Source organism: Rhinolophus hipposideros (assembly GCF_964194185.1).
Source record: "Rhinolophus hipposideros genome assembly, chromosome: 20".
In the NCBI taxonomy this organism is placed as follows: domain Eukaryota; kingdom Metazoa; phylum Chordata; class Mammalia; order Chiroptera; family Rhinolophidae; genus Rhinolophus; species Rhinolophus hipposideros.
In genome coordinates this window covers 43,988,277-44,009,155 of record NC_138066.1, presented here as the reverse complement: position 1 = coordinate 44,009,155, position 20,879 = coordinate 43,988,277, and the positions used below count along the sequence as shown (strand labels likewise).

Below are 20,879 nucleotides of genomic sequence, written 5' to 3'. Positions count from 1 at the left end.
GTCTAGAACCCTTGGTCTAGCTCCCTTGGGTTTGTAGTTTAGAGATGTTGCTGGTTCTCCACACCATCAGGCCACACCTCAGTCTTTGGAATCAGAAGATCTGGTGATGGGCTCCAAGCATAGGTAAACTTTTAAGACTCCTCAGGTGAAGCTAATGTGCAGCCAAGGCTGGGGAGCAGTATTCTAGCTGATTCTCTGATACAAGCATGACTGCGTGAGAGTGAAATCCCAGATCTTCCTATACCCTGAGGAGGAGATTCATCCAGTCCTGTCAACCCAAAGTAGAATTACAAACTGATGAAAATTGTCATACCTTCAAGTCTCTTTTCTTTTCTTTTCAGAATCAGAAATGTTACAAAAGAATATAAAGGAAAATCTGATAAAATAGAAGCTTTGAAAGGTAAAAAAAAAAAAAGAATAAGTAAAAAAGAACAATTTAGTTATTATATTGATATTGATTTCCTAATATTAATTCCTTTTTTCCTTTTGCTCTTGGTGAGCAATTACTGGTGGTATTTCATACTTTGAAATTAATTATTTGAGTCACACGATAAAATTTTTCTTTCAACACATTACTTCTACTGCATAAAAGTTAGAAAAATTGAGTATGTTTTGGAAATATATATATATATATATAGGAATATGTATATATAGAAATATAAACATATAAATATAATACTGAGGTAGCCTAAAGATATTCTGCTTTTTTCTACAAACTCAAATTTTTCTTGTGTAATTCCAAAGCTATTGTAGATATATATTTTTATTTTGTGTGAAAAAGTCTTATACTTCAAAAGAGTTTTACGCACATAACGACTTACTGAACTATTAATCCTTTCACTCAATAAATATGAACACCCACCTACCATATGCCAAGCAATCTCAATGAACCTAACATGTTTCCTCCTTCTAACACAAATAATTTTCAAAATTTCAAAACATGATCAACATATAAGTTTATAAAAGGGTATTTTTAAATTTAATAACCCAGTATATTCAAATTTAGAAAACAACACCATTCAAGAAAATTAAAAGACAAATCATTAACTTCATAATAAATTTGTAGTTTTAATTGTTTTCATTTCTAACTTCCTACTTTTCCTTCCTTTCTCCCATCCTTTTCTTTTTTCTTCCTAGATCTGGTATTTGACATATATGAAGGCCAAATTACTGCAATACTTGGTCACAGTGGAGCTGGAAAATCAACACTCCTAAACATTCTTAGTGGGTTATCTCTTCCCACCAAAGGTAAGAGGCTTTCTTCCAAAGTCAGTTATCAAGTAAATCATCTGTTAATGTAAAGTCCTTCTGATCATTAATCACAAACACAGATGACTAGGGGGAAATAGAAGGGGAAATAGAAGTTAATTTATAATATTATTCTATAGAGGTATGCAATATTTAATTGGTATATATGGAATTTGAGTATTTCATGATAATTACTTTCATGGTCATTAGTTACCATTTAGCATTCCATCTTGTATCTGTTAGCTTTTGCTGCATGACAAGCATCCTCAAACTAATGGCTTAAAATAAAAATGGTTTATCATTTCTCATGATTCTGTGGATTGACTGGCAGTTTTTCTGTCTGGACTAAAATGGCTGGGGCTGGATGCCTCACTCACATATGTGGGGCTTCTGTTAGGGCCATAGCGCCTCTCTTCCTACATGGACTTTCATCCTCCAAGAGGTTAGTCTGGGATTCTTCACCCAGCGGTGTCCATTATCCCAGAAGCAAAGAGATGGCAAATCCCAGAGGCACTTCACAGCCTCTGCTTATATCACATTTGCTAAGATTGCATCTGTTATATAGCCAAACCTAAATGTGAGGGATGGATAAATAGACTACATCTAAAAGGAAAAGGCTGCAGAGGGGACCTTTCTCTCTGCACCCTACCCCCATATACCACACTATTAAAATGGAAGTTCATAATGCCTAAATTTAACCTTAAAGATAAGATCATATATCTAAACTTTAATTAATGAATATATGGTGACTTTTCATTTAGAAAAATCTCAACATAAGCATTATCTTGATGTTAACTTTTAATCTTTGTTACAGGTTCAGTCACCATATATAATAATAAACTTTCAGAAATGGCTGACCTAGAAAATATCAGCAAGCTCACTGGAGTTTGTCCACAATTCAATGTACAATTTGACTTCCTCACTGTGAGAGAAAACCTCAGGCTGTTTGCTAAAATAAAAGGAATTCAGCCACAGGAAGTGGAGAAACAGGTACCTAAATATGTTAGAATTAACGTATTGGTCAAAATGAGATTGTTAACTATTTGCACTGAGTTTTTATGCTTTCATCAAATTAGCTTTGTGCAAATCATTGTATAAAGTTTGGAAAAAAATTCAATTTAGATAATATCTAACATTGTATAATTTACAATATGCCAAGCATTCCCCTTAACTTTAAATATAATAATTAATTTATTCCTCACAACAACCCTATGAAGTAGTTACTATTATAACCCCCACTTTACACACGTGGAAACAGAGGTTCAAGAGAGCAAGTAACTTGACCAAGATTATGCAGCTAGTTAATGTGGAGAGGTATTCAGATCTAGTCAGCCTGGCTCGATATCCATGCTTTTAACCATTACACTTTACAGCCTTGTATTTATAAATTTAAAAAGGAAAAAAGAAAGAAATCTTGGTTTGTGACATAAATGTTATCATTTGGTTAGATACAGGGAGTTTTGCTGGAATTGGAAATGAAAAATATCCAGGACATCCTTGTTCAAAACTTAAGTGGTGGACAAAAAAGAAAACTCACCTTTGGGATTGCCATTTTAGGAGAGCCTCAGGTAAGTCAGACTAAATTTAGAGATGCATTCCAATTTTTAAAAATGAAACTTCTGGTAGTAGTTCAAACCTTTATTTGCAAAGGACATCTGCCATAAAATATTTATGATGGGACATTAAATATAAGAACAAAAATCCTAACCACAATGCCCTTTTAAATATAAATAATGTGATTACAACATGTGTTCTGGAAAATTCGTTCATATACATCCCTCTTCTGTAGATTTTCCTACTGGATGAGCCAACTGCTGGATTGGATCCCTTTTCAAGGCACCAAGTATGGAACTTCCTAAAGGAGAGGAAAACAGACCATGTGATCCTCTTCAGTACTCAGTTCATGGATGAGGCTGACATCCTGGCTGGTAATTGCTGGCTTCCTTTAAGTATCATGATAAAGTTTTTGTGAGGTTTGAAAAATATGGATTATATTCTGAGCAGCTGTATTTCGTAATCTGGTCATCTAGCTGTATCTGGCAAGTTGAAAAGCCAGTAATAATATGAACTGTTTCCAAAGAGTCTCACTTCCAACCATTTCCATGTTTCTCCTAGAATTTTGTATCATTTGATTACACAGGGGTATGAGCTGCCAGGAAACTCATGGCAAAGTGAGAGTCTATATCCTAAGGCATTAATCCTTTTACTCCAAATTGAGGTAAATCAACTTGAAATGGGCAAACGATTTGGATGTTTGGTCCACTAAAATGTATAATGTGTTCATTCTCTATGTTAGAAGACATATCTACCTAACCTCCCAACTGACTGGATGGCAAAACAATAGCCTAAAGTATATAAATAAGATTGAAATTTGTCTACTTCCATGAGTCTTTATTAAACCCTGTATTTGAAAGTGTACAAGCTCCTGAATTCAAGTTAGGTCACAGAGACAATTCCCTGTCGTTTCTTGGGAAAGGATGGGCAACTTCTTAACAGACTTTCTTCTTTGCTTCTTCCCTTTCAGATAGGAAAGTGTTTCTCTCCAAAGGGAAGCTCAAGTGTGCAGGTTCTTCTCTGTTTCTGAAGAAGAAATGGGGGATTGGATATCATTTAAGGTATGGCCCTTTGAGGAGACTGGAAGAATGAGAAATGGGCTAGAGCAGGGGTGTCCAAACTTTTTTCAGCGTTTTTTACCAAGGGCCGTATACGGTAAAATACACAAACAGCCGGGCCACTCACTCGAGGTGAAGTACGTATTGCCTCACCTGGTTTATTTAAGTAAACTAAATATATCTTTGGAATTTGCTGTGGGCCAATTAACAATGGATCATGGGCTGCAGTTGGCCCGCGGGCCACAGTTTGGACCCCCCTGGGCTAGAGTAAGGCATGATATTTGAAGGAACACATTGCAACACAAAAGAAATCCTTTGATTATTATACACAGATGCTTGTATATACCTATTTAGAGACTGGGAGTATAAAATAACAAAAAAGTCCAGATAAATGTGATAGAAAATATATCCCCAAACTATTGTTTGTTAATTAAGGAAAGTGTGTATTCAGGGAACTTTCTCAACTGACACGTTTCACACCATCATCATCTCTCACCCAAGTGTTACCATCATTTCTTAAGTAGGCTCCTTGCTTCTCCTATTCCTAAATCCTCCTCTTCTTTCTTGTTCTTCCTCTCCTTTCTATCCTCTCCCTTTTATTTTTATCATTATTTTGAACAGTAGCATATTCTAGCTGATATTTATTGATTCAGAGATAAGATTCTTAACATTATTTTATTTAAATCATTTTGTTTTGAGGGGGAATTGGTTGTTGCTTTTACTTTATAGATGAAATTACAGGCTCCCTATCTACTATCCAAATCCATATTTTAAATTACTTTTTAATTTATACATGAATCGGTCAGTTTTTCTAAAGTACATCTCTAATTTGCACCATCTACACTTTAAAAAGAAAGAAAAAAACATGACAGCAAGAAAAAGCAAACAAACAAAAACTCCAGTAGTTCCACTTTACCTACCAGAGTCCAAACTCCATATCCTAAACTCCATGATAAGGTGGAGTGGGCCACCCTATCATGACTCCCATGTCTAATTTGCCCTTACTCGATTCAATACCGTCTAGGTACAACGAAATATTCATTGTTCCTTGCACATACCCATCATGGCTTACAGTTCTCATTGTTTGAGTTTATTTCCTGAGACTGGCAAGGATTTTTTTAGCCTATTTTGACCTGTTGAAGTCCTAAAGGGTTATTTGAATGCTACCTCAGGTAACCTTTATCAATCTTACATCTCTGTGTATTGTCCCACTATTTTGATTGCTTAAGACACTTTGTTTTATTCTCTTCTGGGAAATTAAATAAACTCTCTAAAACTCAGTTTTCTCACTTATAAAGTAGGAGTAATAATGCTAGTTACAAGTAAAGGTTATAGAAAAAATCAATGAGGTGCTGACCAGCCTATTGCCTGGCAACATAACACGTTCTCAGCGTAAAAAATGCTAGTCAGGATCTCTGACCAATTCATGGGTCTCCTGGATAATAATTTGTGTAATTGCTTTATTTCTTTTCCTAAATCACGATCAGTAAACTATGACCCATGAGCCAAATCCAACCCTTGTACTGTTTTTGTAAATCAAGTTTGATTGGAGCACAGCCCCTCCCATTTTTTTAAGTATTGGCCATGGCTGCTTCCACATAATAATGGCAGGCAGTGTTGAATAGTTGCAACAGAGATCTAATGTCTCACAAAGCCTAAAATATTTACTGTCTAGCCATTTACAGAAAAAGTTTGCTGATGACCCTCTTCCAAGCGATAAGCCTGTCCGCTCATACAACCCTCTAGTGCCCACCACAAGTTCTCGTAAGTGGCCAAGAAATATTTCTTGAATTGTTGTTAACTCAGGAGGCAGCATCATTATGGGGAACAACAATGATATTTTTGCTTCATTCCCTCAATGGATTTTACTGCTTCTAAATAGGGCATCTATCCTTGTATGTTCATAATACCTTGTGAGTAAGTAGAATAATTTTGACTCAAGCATTTGACAAATAAAATCGCTACCATTTTTAAGGGCTTGCTAAGTACAGACATCACCAATACTTACTTCTTAGAACCCCAGATGTTAGCAATCATTATTCCATCGTACGAATGAGGACACTCTTCAGATAGTTTAAATAACACATTTTAGATGGCAAAACCAAGTTTCGAAGTCAAGTCAATACCAGCATTTTATCTACTGTATCCTTCATAACTTTGCTTAATAGTTTTGTTTCTTTTTCTACGTTGATGTTTTTAAATGGGTACTTTTTTTCTCAGTGATACTTTGTTCTTTGTCAAAGTTCTAGTGTTAGCACTACAAAGAAAGCAAAATTAGTGATCCACCAACCCAAACACACATTTATCCCTAATTTGTTTCTATCTATAACCCCATTTCCTCACAGCACTTACCCCTTTTGGTAATTATTGTATTTATCTGTTTCTTTACTTGTTTTCTTTCCGTCTCTCCCTTTAGTCATTAGACTCCATAAGAGTAGGACAATGCTGTTTTATTACATTGCACCCTCAGCACTTAGAATAATTTTTGTCACATACTAGAGAATTTGCATTGGATGACTAAATTGAATAACTGAATGACTAAATTGGATAACTGAATCTGTTTTGTGCCTCTGCTTATCAAAAGCCCCTTGTTCTTTCCTAATACAACAACCCCATTTAGCCAATGTAAACTCCCTTCGAAAAATCTTCAACATTTTCCATCTTGTATAGTCCTGACTTTGCTGTGTTTTGTCCCTGGCATCCCTACTCTGTAACTTTCTCCCCTTAAAGACCTGAGTCAGTATTGACCCTCTGGGCATCATTCCTGAACAACCTGACCCATAATTCTGATTAGCTCATTCTTTGATTTCCCCTATCACATTTATATGATCTAATTTTTTTTGTCCTCTTATTTCATGTTTGGATTACCTGTTTCTTGCATTAGATTTTAATTGATTTTTCTTTATCCCATAGAGACTAGTCATTTTCTTCATGCTATTGGAGATGATGTCAAATAACGTATATTTTTTGAACCCCAGTTTGCAGTTGAATGAAATGTGTGTTCAGGAAAAAATAACATCACTTGTTAAACAGCACATCCCTGATGCCAAATTATCGGCAGAAAGTGAAGGAAAACTTGTCTACACATTGCCCTTAGAAAGAACAAATAGATTTCCAGGTAATGTACATGAACACCACAAAATGAAATACATCAATAATATTCATAATAATATTAATGGTTATTGTTACTAACATTTATTGAGAGCCTAGCATGTCTTCAGATATTTGAAACATGATACAATTGTATAATAACTGATTATTTTATCTACAGTGGAAAATATTACATTCCAATTATTGCATTATAAGGTCTGGGCAATTTAGGGAGTTTTTTTAGTTCTTCATTCCCTTTGTAGTGCGTAACAGCATATTCTAGTATTCATAACCATGCCTAAACACAAATGGTTAAAAACCTCTGGCTTCACCATTATGTTCAACAATCCCATAATATGGCTGGTTCTTCTCTTAACAAGACTTTTGTGATAACTTTGGATTTTTCAGGCTAACACATTAAGAGTTTACTTTACGACAGCTGTTATAAATTCTCTGTCAGGTAAATCATATAGCTCCATTTCATTAGGGTCGGTTTCTGGAGATTTACCTTGTTTCTTTGTTTGGAACATCGTTGGCTGATGGGTTTTCATTTTCCTTGACTGTCTGGGTTGATGTCTGCTCATTAGGTAAAGCAGGCACCTCTCCCAGTTTGCATAGTCTGGCTTTGTATGGGAGAAGGCCCCCACCCATCAACCTGGTCAGAGATTCTGATCTTTTGCTCTGTCAACTCGTTTGCTCCCCAGGGAGAAACAAGGAGCTGTGAGTTTTGTCAGGCCTCTGCTGAGCCACAGCGGTGAGCTATGGCCATTGTGTGACCTGGAATAACCAAGATTGCGTGAGATTGGCAGAGTGACAGATACATAGATAGAACAGTATGGAGACTTGAGAAACAGACCCACACAAATATGCCCAACTGATTTTTAACAAAGGTGGAAAAGCAATTCGATAGAGAAAAGATAGCTTTCTCAACAAATGGTGCTGGGACAAGTACATCCATAGGCATAAAAATGAACCTTTACCTAAGTCTCATATCTCATATAGAAATTAATTAGATATAAATCCTGGGCTTAAATATATAATATGAAACCATAAATATTTTTGAAAATAAATTGAAGAAAATCTGTATCTCCTAGGAGATATGACTAGGCAAAGAGACCTTAGACTTAACACCAAAATCATCATCCTTAAAAGGAAAAAAATTATAAATTGTACTTCATCAAAATTAGAAACCTTTGCTTTGTGAAAGATCCTGTTAAGAGGATAAAAACAAAACAAGCTACAGATGGTCAGAAAGAATTTTCTAAACCATGTGTCTCATAAAGGTATCCAGAGTGTATAAAGAACACTGAAAACTTAGCTATAAAAAACACACAACCCAACCGGAAATTGGGCAAAAGATATAAGGAGACCTTTCACTGGAGAAGATACACAGATGGCAAACAAGCATATGAAAATATGTCCAATATTGTGTGTCATTAGGGAAATCCAAATTAAAACCACTATGAAATATCACTAAATACTTATTAGAATGGCTAAAAAAAATTTTTTTAATAGTGATAACATCAAATTCTGGCTAGGATGTGGAGAAAACCCATCACTCTTGCATTGCTAGTAGGAAAGTAAACTGGCATAGCTACTCTGGAAAACAGTTTGCAGTTACTTTTTGGGCATGTATCCTAAATATATGAAAACATGTTCATGCAAAACCTGTACATAAATGTTCACAACAAGTTTATCTGGAATAGACAAAAACTGACAAAACCCAGATGCCCTGTAATGAGTGAATGGTTAAATAAATTGTATGTCTGTAACGTGCAACACCACTCAATAATAAAAAGCAGGAGGCTAATGACTGGGTATTTGCAACAACCTAGATGAGTATTCAGAGAATTAGGCTCAGTGGAAAAGCCAATTCTAAAAGGTGACACACTGTAGGGTTCAATTTATGTACCACTCTTGAAATAACAAAATTGTGAACTTGGAGAACAGATAAATAGCTGCCATGGGTTAGTAGGAGATGGGGTCAGGAGAGATGGGTGTGGCTGTAAAATGGGTACCATGATCCTTGTGCTGATGAAAACTTCTCTGTCTTGGCTGTATTCATGTCAATATCCTGGCTGTGATGTTGTACTGTGGCTTTTTAAGATGTTACCATTGGGGGAAACTGAGTGAAGTGTACAGATCTCTCTGTGTTATTTTTTTTAAAAAACTGCATGTGGATCTCAAATTATCTCAAAATAAAGAGTTTAATTAGAAAAAGGAAAAAGTTTGCTAATTATGCTTAGCTGTCAGAGGCTCTGCTCCCCGGTAATAGGGCACGATGAGGGCCTGCACTGAGTGGTTGAAATAATTAACCTCACCTTATGTGTGGGTAACAAAGACACATAAATTACCCACATATACATTTTATGGTGACAATACAAGTATTCCTTAGAACCATCAGGCAAAGTGTCAATCAAACTCTACTTAATGTGTTTTAATAATACTTGTAATTTAGAATAGCTTGTATAATTTTAGGGAAATGGAAGAATGACGTGTAAGACACATTAGCAGTTTAAATCTGACTTCTCCACCTTTCTGTATACAGAGCTATAATCAAGAGAGAAAACTTTTAACTTATCGTTTCGCCCAGGATTTCCGTAATCATACTAGAATTTAAAACTAGGTTTTTACTTAAGCTTCATTTAATTGACCATTATAATTCAAATCCATATGGGCAGGGACATTGCTCCTTATTTTAAGAGCAATGACTGATGCAAAAGTATTATTGGTGAATAAACTGAGGAATGAATGGATACAGAATTGCTAAAGAGAATACTATCACAATTTCCTACCATCCCAAGAAAATTCCAAGTCAATTCCTGATTCTCTATTAGATCTTGTGAAGTTTTTCCTTCCATAGTCAAAAGCAGAAGTTTTAAAAAATGATTTATATCCAGTCTACTTTATTTGACAGGTATTTTTCTGAACTGAAGAAAATTCTGCACTTCCCAATTAATTCTCAAAAAATTACTTCTATACCTTTTGTTGGTTAAAGCACAAATGGCTTCTGTTTGTATCTGTTTTCTGGAAAAGACTCTTCAATTAATTAGGCTTAGAGTTGAAAAAAAATCTGAAGTTCCACTATTAAATTTCAAAAGCAAGTCAGAAGAAAACTAAAATGAAATTTTAATATCAATGTAAATTAATATTGGATCAAAAGAAGTTAATGTATGAGCTGTAACACAATATAAAATAAAAAATAATATATTATTTGAAGAATGTTACTTATGAAATTTTAGTTTTTAAAATGTCTTACATATCACAAGCATAATTCATATATTTGAGCATTTAAGTTTGAAAAGTTGTCCTCAGTTCACTTGTGATTTTTGTTGTTTTGATTTGTTACTGTGTATGTGTTCTTTAGCACTTTATGAAGACCTGGATTTCTGTTCTGGCCTGGGCATTGAGAATTATGGTGTTTCCATGACAACCTTGAATGAGGTGTTCCTAAAACTAGAAGGAAAATCAACTGTTGATGAACCAGGTAAATAAAATGCATGAAAATTATAGCATAAAGCTTCACAACCCCTACTGCAGTATATACTGTGTTTACCCGAAAATAAGACCTAGCCGGACAATCAGCTCTAATGCGTCCTTTGGAGCAAAAATTAATATGAGACCCAGTCTTATTTAACTATTTAACTACAATATAAGGCCGAGTGTTATATAATAACATAACATAACATAAAACATAACATAACATAACACTGGGGCTTATATTAATATTTGCTCCAAAAGATGCATTAGAACTGATTGTCCAGCTAGTCCTTATATTTGGGAAAACACAGTAATTCAAGAAGACACCATCCAAAGATGTGCTTACACAATGTGGGGTTCCATGATTAAGGCTGTTCTTAGACAAGCATATCTAAAGGTGAAATACATCCTCGTGATATTTGTTACCTCTACTGCCAGTCTGTCTTGGTAGATGGACCGTTTCCTCTTATCCACGGCTCGTAGCCCTCATCTTATCCCATTTTCCAAGAGCAATTTCAGACAAAACACTTACTCTAAATCTGTCTCTTCAACCACTTTGGCTAGTCATCTCACTGCATGCTCGTCTCTGTGGTTTCTAATGAGAAATCAGCTCTGGACCTTATTGAGGATCTCTTTATATGATGAGTTGCTTCACTGCTCTTGCTTTCAAGATTCTCTTTTTGTCATTGGCTTTGACATTTTGACTATGTCTTAAGGTGTGGACATCTTTATGTTTATCCTTCTTGGAGCCTGTTGAGCTCCCTATATGTATGGATTACAGATTTTCATCAAATTTGGGAAGATTTTAACCATTATTTTTTCAACTATGCTGCTTTCTGGGTTCTCTCTACCCTCTCCTTCTGCAACTCCCATTATTGTTTGTGGTAGTATATGTTAATATGCTTGATGGTGTCTCACATTTTTCTGAGACTGCGTTTTTTGACATTATTTTCTTTCTGTTTCTTAGACTTAATAATCTCAATTTATCTACTGTCATGTTTACTAATCATCTCTTATGTCAGATGAAATCTGTTGAGCTTTTATTTTTCAGCTAATTTTTTTCAGTTATTGTACTTTCCAAATCCAAAATTTTTATTTGGTTATATTAAATAATTTTTACATCTTTGATGATATGCCCATATTGCAGAGACATTATTGTCATACTTGATGATTCACAAACATACTATTCAATGAAGTACTTGTGGATTTCCTATTATTGTGACTGACATTAAAACACTTAGTGTAGTCATAAAACATAACCTATGACTTAAATTTCTTAAATTTTTTAAGACTTGTTGGACCGGCATTTCTTCTATTTTGGTGGATATTTCTTGTCCATTTAAAAACATGTATACATACATACATACATACATACATACATAAAAATGCATATATTTGTGTTTATTGAAATATATACGTATAAACTATATATTTATAGAACTTCAGTTGTGTGGAGAGTTGTATAAACATCAATTTGGTCAAGTTGAATGATAGAGTTGTTCAAATACTCTAAGGCCCTGATATTTTTTTCCCTATATTTTCTATCAATTACAAGTGAGGGATAGTTAAAATCTCCAACTGTAATTCTACATGTGTCTAATTTTGTCTTTTCCTGATTTTAGTGAGGTAAGTTTTTACTCCATGTACTTTGAATCTCTGTTATTAAGCTCATACACATTTAGGTTTAGCATGTCTTCTTGATTAATTGCCTTCATTATCATTATGAAAGGTCCCTTTTAAACCCTGGTAATCACAGTTACCTGAAGTAATTGCAGTTATCCTTACGCTAAAGTTGTCTAATATTAATACAGCTGCTTTCATTTTAATATGAGCTATCCTTTGGCACTTTTTGTAATCCATGATTGATAGAAACAAATTGTATCAGGTTTTGATCGTGCTATGTGGAAATGTCTTTATTTTGTATTTTTCTTTAGTAATTAGAGGATACTTTTGTTAGACATAGAATTCTATAAGGAAATAGAATTCTAAGTGGCTAGGTGTTTGCCTTTTAGTATGGGATATCATTTCATTTTCTTCTAGACTCCATTTATTCTGATGTGCTGCTAGCCATTGTCCAAATCATTCTTCTCCTATATGTAATGTGTCCTTTTTTCTAGCTATTTTCAAGATTTTTTTTCTTTATCACTGGGTAACAAGAATTTGTAGTTTCATGGTTATTTTTTAAAATAGTGTTTGAGGATTCTTCAAATTTGGGGATCAATGAGTTAATATTTTATATCAATTTTGTAAAAATTTTTCTCAATATTTTGTCCTCTGTCTCATTCCCTTTCACCTCTCTTTTTGGGACTCCAGTTATACGGTTTTCAGTTATTTGATATTGTCTCACAGATCTCCAATACTCTGTTTAGGTTTTTCATTCTTTATTTCTCTTTGTGTTAGAAATTGGGTAATTTCTACCCGCCTTTCTTCAAAGTCACAGACACCTTCTTTTCTTGTGTTCAGACTGTTTTTAAGCCCAACAAATAAACTCCTCATTTTGTGTTTTGCAGATGTTCCCACTTTGGGAGAAGTACCAGCAGAAAGAGCTGAAGACACAGAAAGGCTTGTTGAGATGGAAAAAGTTCTCTCTTCACTTAATGAGATGAGAGAAATAGTAGGTGGCATGGCTCTGTGGAGACAGCAAATCTGCGCAATTGCAAGGGTTCGCTTGTTAAAGTTAAAGCACGAAAGAAAAGCTCTTTTATCACTGTGAGTAGCACATAGGTTTCGTTCAGTCAATGCATTCAAAAACAAATTTAAGGTCTAAAAACAAGAGAAAACAAACAAAAAAATAAATTTCTGTATCTACAAAACTGGGTAAAGGATAATACTCGGTCTAGTTCATGGTCCGTATGGTTATCTATTAGGAGACTAGCAGGTGGAACTTACTATGTTTCTGAGCCAATTTTAGGGAAAATGTTAAAAGTAATGTAATATTCACTCTCAAAGTTTCTACTATGATAGATGACAGAAACATTGGGATACAGAATTTTTTCCCAGTATGCATATGCCGTATCTTGTTTTAGATGCTGTATAGTTATGATACTGACTCTTCCCTGGAAGTCCTGACTTGCCCATTAAGTCCAACTTGCTCTTACCCACATGTCATGACTTCCCTCCAGCCCTCTTAAGTGATGGTAGCTCACTCTCCATCCTCACAGTGTGCATAATAGGCACTATCCCTGCTCTGAAGACTCATATCACCTCTCATGAGCACCTTGGTATCCATAGTACTTTGGCTGTTCATCAGCTCCCTGTGTATGAGTACCTTGAGTAAGCATCAAAGAAATAGGAGGCGTGGCACATAATAGAATCTCAATAAATACTTGTTTAATAAATAAATATTGAGAATTCATTGAGAACCTGCGACAAGATTAGCATGACTTAAGAAACATCCTTTGGAAATGTAATGGCTGTGTGCGATGTCAGAGGGATAGTGAGTGGGCGGAGGGGCGTTCACACCGTGTGAGGGATATAAATGATAAACGTCTAAGTATTGCTTTGTCTTGTGCACCTGAAACTAATAAAAAAAATTTTTTTAAAAAAGAAAATCTAAAAAAAAAAATCATGAAAAAAAAGAAACATCCTTAATATTAATCTGGCAGCACTGTACCACAGTGTCTTCAGAGATGCTGGTTATTATAGCAAGTGTTCCGACAAGATGTAATATTGTAAAATTAGAAATTAGGAATAGAGAAAGATTTCAAAGTAAGATATAACAAAAGTGTAATAAAAATTTTCAACTTACTTAAAATGGATAATACAGGAGAATGAAGTAAACAATAATTGAAAATTTGAGCCTGGAGACTAAAGAAATCATGTAGTCACCAACAGAAATAGAGACTATGTGAAGAGGATTGGACATGAAAAAAATTGAGCATAACGTGTTGATGAATTAACCAGCAGAAAAGGAGAGCATCACACTGGAATCCCAGTAGAGAGGCAGACTTTGGACATAGAGTTACAGGACATATATCTCATGAAATTGTGTAGGATATCTAATGGCCAGGAAGCAACAAAAGAAATGAACAAAGGCTAAATCTGCATTTTGCTATCTCTCACTTAGAGACAGGAAAAGGGCAAAATGCTCAAGAAATGAGTCTTAGATCTATATGTTTAATTTTCATACTCTCCTGATCTCATTAAATTATAGCCTGCTCAGAGAATTTTCAAAGTTTAGGAAATGACGATGTATTGACATTGGCAATTTTCTTCTGTGTAGGCTGTTGATTCTAGGAGTTGGATTTTTCCCTGTTCTTTTGGAGTACATCATCCTGAAAATATATCAAAGTAGTTACACTTGGGAACTTTCTCCTCATTTATACTTCCTTGCTCCTGGACAACAACCACACGATCCTCTCACTCAATTATTAATCATCAATAAAACAGGTAATGTGGTGAATTTCCAAATACGTTCACTATTCAGAGCATTACTTAGAAAACGTAAATCTGAGAGAGAAACATGAGCTTTTGATTTCTTTTTTTAAAAATTTTTTTTTAATTGGGGAATCTTGGGGAACAATGTGTTTTTCCAGGGCCCATCAGTTCCAACTCATTATCCTTCAATCTAGTTGCAGAGGGCGCAGCCCACCATCCCATATGGGAATTGAACTGGCAACCCTGTTGTTACTAAGAGCTTGCGTTCTAACCAACTGAGCCCTCCGGTCACCCTTGACTTCTTTAGCATGTGTTCAAAATAGTTTATAAGGCTTAGGAATGATGACTACAAGCCCTACAATGGAGCAGGAATTAGAAATAAATTATCTGGTGGAAGTTTGAAAATGAAAGAGTCTGCACCCCCAAAAAAGCATTCTAACATCTTGAGATATCGTAATCCTCACTACACTTCATTTGAGAATATTTTCATCTCAAAAAAGAAATTCCATACTCATTAGTCATCATTCTCATTTACTCTGCCCCCAGCTCTGATCAATCATAAATTCATTTTCTATTTCTATGGATTCGCTACTCTGGACATTTAATATAAGTAGATTCATACAATGTCTGATCTTTCGTGACTGACTCCTTTCACTTAACATATGTTTTCAAGATTCATCTACATTGTAGCATGTGTCAGTACTTCATTTTTTGAATTCTTGAATACCATTCTATCGTATGGATATACATTTTATTATTCATCAGAGGATGGATATTTGGATTTTTCTTTCAGTAATTGGCTACTGTAATTAATACTTCTAGAAGCATCCATGACAAGTTTTTATGTGAATATATTTTTTCTTCTTTTCTTTGGGATATAAAGCTAGGAGAAGAATTGTTGGGTTATATGGTGACTACGTTTAATCTTTTGATAAGCTACCAAATTATTTTTTAAAGTGACTGCACCAATTTACATTTACACTAGTATTTTGTGAGGGTTCCAATTTCTACATATCTTTGCCAACAACTTGTTATTTTCTGCTTTTTATCGTACCCCTCCTAATCTCTGTCAAGTAGTATCTTGTGATTTGATTTGCACTTTTCTAATGGCTAATGATGTTGAACATCTTTTCATGAGCTTACTGACCAGTTTTGTATCTTTTTTGGAGAAATATATTTTATTTTCATTTTTAATAAATGAGTTATATTTTTTAAATTGAATTCTAAGTGTTCTGTACATATTCTAGATACATGTTTCTTATCAGATACAATAGATCCTCATTGTTCATAGATGATGTGTTTGCAAACTTATCTACTCACTAAAATTTATTTGTAACCCCAAAACCAAGACTTGTGGCACTTTTGTGGTCATTCACAGATGTGCTCAGAGGTATGAAAATTTTGTGTCACTGATAGCATGCATTTCCAGCTGAGGTAGAACAATGCAATACTCTGTCTTCTTGCCTCAGCTCTAACACTGTTAATAAGTATCTCATACCATAAACAAATATCCTTTCTGTAGTCTTTTTAGTACCTCATTTTTCACATTTTTCTTAGTGATTTTGCTGTTTAAAATAGCTCACACATGTAGTGAGGAAGTGCTACCCAGCATTCCTAAGTCAGGAAGGCCGTGATGTACCTTACAGAGAAAATATGTGTGTTAGATAAGCTTCAATCAGGCATGAGTTACAGTGATATTTGGCTGTGAGATCAATGTTAATGAATCAACAATACATATACAGAAACATATATAAAATAAAGCAATGTATTGATTGCTTAAAGAAACTTTCGAGGCCAGAGGCTCACAGGAACCTAATCCTGTGTTTCCTCTAGGAGCAATGGTTCAGTATTCACTAATTTAGTATTTGTGGTGACTTCCTAGAAGTGAATCCGTAACTACTGTGAATAACAAGAATCCAGTCTAAATGTTTCACAAATATTTTCTCATCCTGTAGATTGTCTTTTCTCTTTGTTATTGGTGTCCTTTGAAGCATAATGTTTTAATTTTATGAAGTCTCACTTAATTTTTTCCTTGTCTGTGCTTTTGATGACATCTTTAAGTAGGCTTTGCGTAACTCAAGATCACAAAGATTTACTCCCATATTTTTGTCTCAGGTTTTTATACATTTAGTTCTTACATTTAGGTCTATGATCCATTTTGAGCTAACTTTTGTATGTGGTGTGAGGAAGGGATGCAATATATATATATATATATATATATATATATATATATATATATATATATATATATATATATACCCAGTTATCTTCCTGGGAGGGACAGACCACCAAACTTTCTCATTCCCTTCAGCCTCGTGTTGCAGATGCTTGACACCAGGCAAGAGTTGCTGAGAGGTCTGGAGTTCTCTTCTTCCATCCATCCCCTACTTATAAAGTGGAAGCTCTAATCTAGAGACAAGAGGCCAAAAATAGTGGTGCCCAGTTCTTCCCAGGAAGATACTGCACCCCTCGGCTGGGCTTGAGGAGGAAGGATTCTCGAGTTCTTGGTTACACCCATTACCATTGGAACTTCTGTTATGCTCATCAAGGAAGGGAAGTGAAGGTGTAGGTATTTGCCACAATTCCTTAGTATTTTTACTATAGATTCAATAAATTTTATTAAACTTTTTTTTTCATTTTCTGTATACCCCCAAGACAATCAAAAGATTTTAACTTGTTGGGTTTTTAGTTGTTTTTACAAGTTATGGTGTGTTTTTTTTTCCTGTGGAGAAGTTCCATGGAGCTCTTAACATGGCCATTCAACAAGTTGTCTTCTTATCTCAAGAAACATTTTGAAAATCTATTATTAATCTAGTAGTAGTGAAGTGAGATTTAGCAGATTTGTTGGTTAATTAGAGATTATCTGCATCATTAAAAACTTATTGATATGGCCACTCATTGAAAGGTTCTAGAAAAAAATCTATTTCAAATGCACCACATGGCAATAAGAATAAGTAAATAAATATATTGTAAAGTAGGGTCCATAAGAAGTGAGTTGAGTTTTAATTTACAATAGCATGTATGTGTCACATTACAGTAAGTATCACATAAGGATGTTGATGTTAATTTCACTGCACAACTTGACATCCATCTTCTTAGTTTTGCGATACTTAATATGCTTAACTACAATTTAGGGGCAAGCATTGATGACTTTATACAATCTGTGGAGCATCAGAACATAGTGTTGGAAGTGGATGTGTTTGGAACTAGCAGTGGCTTAGATGATCCATCTTATAACGGAGCCATCATTGTGTCTGGTCATGCAAAGGTATGCCAGTCTCTTATTTCATAGATTTTCCTAAAGGTGGAGAAAGCTAATATACTATCAGTATACTCAGGTTTCCAATTTAGGAAACAAAATGAGAAACATATACTTCTTTCATTTATTACTTAGTAAATTCCAGTCATTAGTATGATAAATAATTCATCTATAAATCATTAGCTACCAACACAAACTGTGTGCATTAGCAAAATAAGTACTATACGATACTCACTGCCAAGTACATATTTAAGTCCAAAGAATTCATATTTCCTCCCAAGGAATTTTCTAATACATATATTCTGAAACTTCTGTTTTATTCTTAAACAGTAATAACAGTTGAGTCTAACCTTAAGCCAGACACTTGGTGTCCTGAAAATCAGATATAGTTTATGTACATGTTTTGGTTTACTTACACAGTGTTTGCTTTGATTATTTGACACCATTTGAAAAACATGACTTTTTAATTAAACTATTGTATTTTGACCTTTTTTAAAAAATGAAGATCTCTGAGGATTTATAACTTTGCTTTTTGTATTTTAGAATTACAGCTTTTCATTAGCCTGCAATACCAAAAGACTGAATTGCTTCCCAGTTCTCATGGATATTGTTAGCAACGGGCTGCTTGGAATGGTTAAACCCTCAGCACGTATCCAAACTGATAGAAGTACATTTTTGGAGGTAAGTCTTATGAGCTCTCCTCCAACAGGAATCTCCCAGATCACTCTTTTAAGTGCTGGAGATTTATTCTTACTGACTGCGTGAGAAATTAGCCTTTGGATTCATACTAGCTCTCTGGCTTTGGGAAATAAATATACTTTTCAGAGCTTCAATTTTTTTAAATGCAACATAGAACTAACACAATATATTTTCAGAGAATGTGAGGAAATGGAAATGAAACCATACAGCACTGTGACTGGCATAAAAATAACAAAAGAAAGAAGGAAAGAACAGAGAGAGAGAGAGAGAGACCTTATTACTACTTTTATAAATATTACCAAAAAATTAGGACAAAGTTCAGGTTAGAATTGCAACTGCTTACATTAGAATTACTCCAGTTCTTTGTCAAAAATAGTAATTCCTAGGGCCTACCCTAGACCTACCAAACTAACTTTTTCATGCGTGAGGCAAAAACAAAAAACAAAAAGCACTTTATTTCTGAAAAAAGGCCCAAGTGATTGGATTTTCTATAGCCCTGTAAGTTTGGAAAACAGAATACCTATCAGAGTTTGTAATTACTCCTTTTTGGTTATTGCCTAAATATATTTCTTTCTCTTAAAGAGTTCTTTGAGCATAGAGACCATGTATCTTTAACATTACATAATACCCTATACATAAGATAGGGATCAGCAAATAATAAGCACTGAATAACTTATTTATTGGCTACATAAATGAATGGCAGAGGTCTGGAAATTATCTATATGCCACTCACCTATGAAGTTTTATGATTATATATGGCTAATAACCACCTACCCATGTGCATATAAAATGGACCATGTATCCATCATTATTTTCCTATGGTCTAGCAATATCTTGAGTTACCTTCTCACAACATATTTCACTGTGTACTCAAAAAGTAAAAATTCCTTTCAGTCAGTGTGTGTAAGGAACTTAATCATTAAAGCGAAAAGTTGTAATCACCAATCAAGTATTAATTAATTTTGGAATATATGCTATAGTTTATTTAATTAACCTACTATGTTACTCTGAAGGCTTTTTTTCTGGTTTCTAAAAGAGCATACAATAATTGAGCAAATTGCCTTGGTCTTTCAGCGGTAAAAACATTCTGTTTAGCTAGGGTGAGTCTGATGATACCAACCAGCTCAGTTGACCTTATATTTATGTGCCCAACATCTTACCTTTAACATCCTCAACAACTTATTTTATGCTCTATTTGAATTTACCTATTTATTGCTCATGTAAGAGTTTTTTTGTAATTTCAGACCTTACTTTTGTCTTGCCCCAAATCAATGGATTTGCCACTGAGTACTAACCCTCCCCCCCAACCCCGCATGTAGGGTGTTCTGGAAAGATTCTGACAATAAGCTTAAATCTCACCTTTCTGTGTTTGGCAAGTGTGTCTGATGGCCAGGCTAAAGACAATCAGCCTCTGGTTACACCTTTTTTCAGTAATGTGCATAATCAAACAACTGCATGAATCGTGAAAGTAACATGGGAACCGCTTTCAAGAGAATTTGTAAATCTTCTGTCCTTCAAGACAGTTATAAAAAGGAGCAACAATATGCATAACCAAGAGCAAGATTTGCCTTGGAGATTTTACTTCCCCTGCTAGTACCTCATCTCTGCCTTTGCATTCTCAACCAATATTTATCTCGTCTCATGGTGTACCTAAAAAGATAACTTATTATCGCTATGCCCATATATATATCTGGGCATATACATATGCCCAGATATATAAATATCTGATATGATTTTTGAGCCAAACTATTCCATTTCAAATGATTATAAAAATCAATTAGGAAATTGAGTGTTTCAACCGTACATTATCATTATTTATTATTTAGCATCAGAATAAATTTTAAAACCATAAAGTAAGTTTCCATTAGAGTAAGAGTAAATGAAAAATCTTACTCTTGCTGCTTTCCAATGATGTAATATTAGCTGTTTATTTACCTTCTTTGAATCGCTTTCCTTATTCATAAATTGAGGTATTAAGCCAAAAGTCAAGCTACAAAACTGAATGGATAACGAAAGAGTTTGGTAACCTCAAAAGGGACCTAAGGCAGGATTATAATCTGTTTTGTGGTTTTTAAAATGTATTCCAGAAAATGAATTTTGGATTTGTTTATTCA

At 34.5% G+C, this 20,879-nt stretch overlaps 1 protein-coding gene across 6 annotated transcripts in view; it reads left to right on the top strand.

The window, feature by feature from the left end:
- ABCA8 (ATP binding cassette subfamily A member 8) overlaps nucleotides 1-20,879 on the top strand; it is a 62,309-nt gene that overhangs the window by 22,859 nt on the left and 18,571 nt on the right. For all 6 annotated transcript variants that reach the window (XR_013991955.1, XM_081028903.1, XM_081028906.1 and 3 more), the window contains 12 exons: nucleotides 342-400; nucleotides 1,138-1,248; nucleotides 2,063-2,238; nucleotides 2,697-2,816; nucleotides 3,038-3,176; nucleotides 3,773-3,863; nucleotides 6,839-6,978; nucleotides 10,318-10,437; nucleotides 12,941-13,139; nucleotides 14,653-14,819; nucleotides 17,942-18,075; nucleotides 18,610-18,747. Coding sequence is in view for 5 of the 6 variants with exons in the window: in XM_081028903.1 (XP_080885029.1) it covers nucleotides 342-400; nucleotides 1,138-1,248; nucleotides 2,063-2,238; nucleotides 2,697-2,816; nucleotides 3,038-3,176; nucleotides 3,773-3,863; nucleotides 6,839-6,978; nucleotides 10,318-10,437; nucleotides 12,941-13,139; nucleotides 14,653-14,819; nucleotides 17,942-18,075; nucleotides 18,610-18,747 (1,594 nt within the window). In the remaining variant the exon portion in view is untranslated. The remainder of the gene's footprint in view (nucleotides 1-341; nucleotides 401-1,137; nucleotides 1,249-2,062; nucleotides 2,239-2,696; nucleotides 2,817-3,037; nucleotides 3,177-3,772; nucleotides 3,864-6,838; nucleotides 6,979-10,317; nucleotides 10,438-12,940; nucleotides 13,140-14,652; nucleotides 14,820-17,941; nucleotides 18,076-18,609; nucleotides 18,748-20,879) is intronic.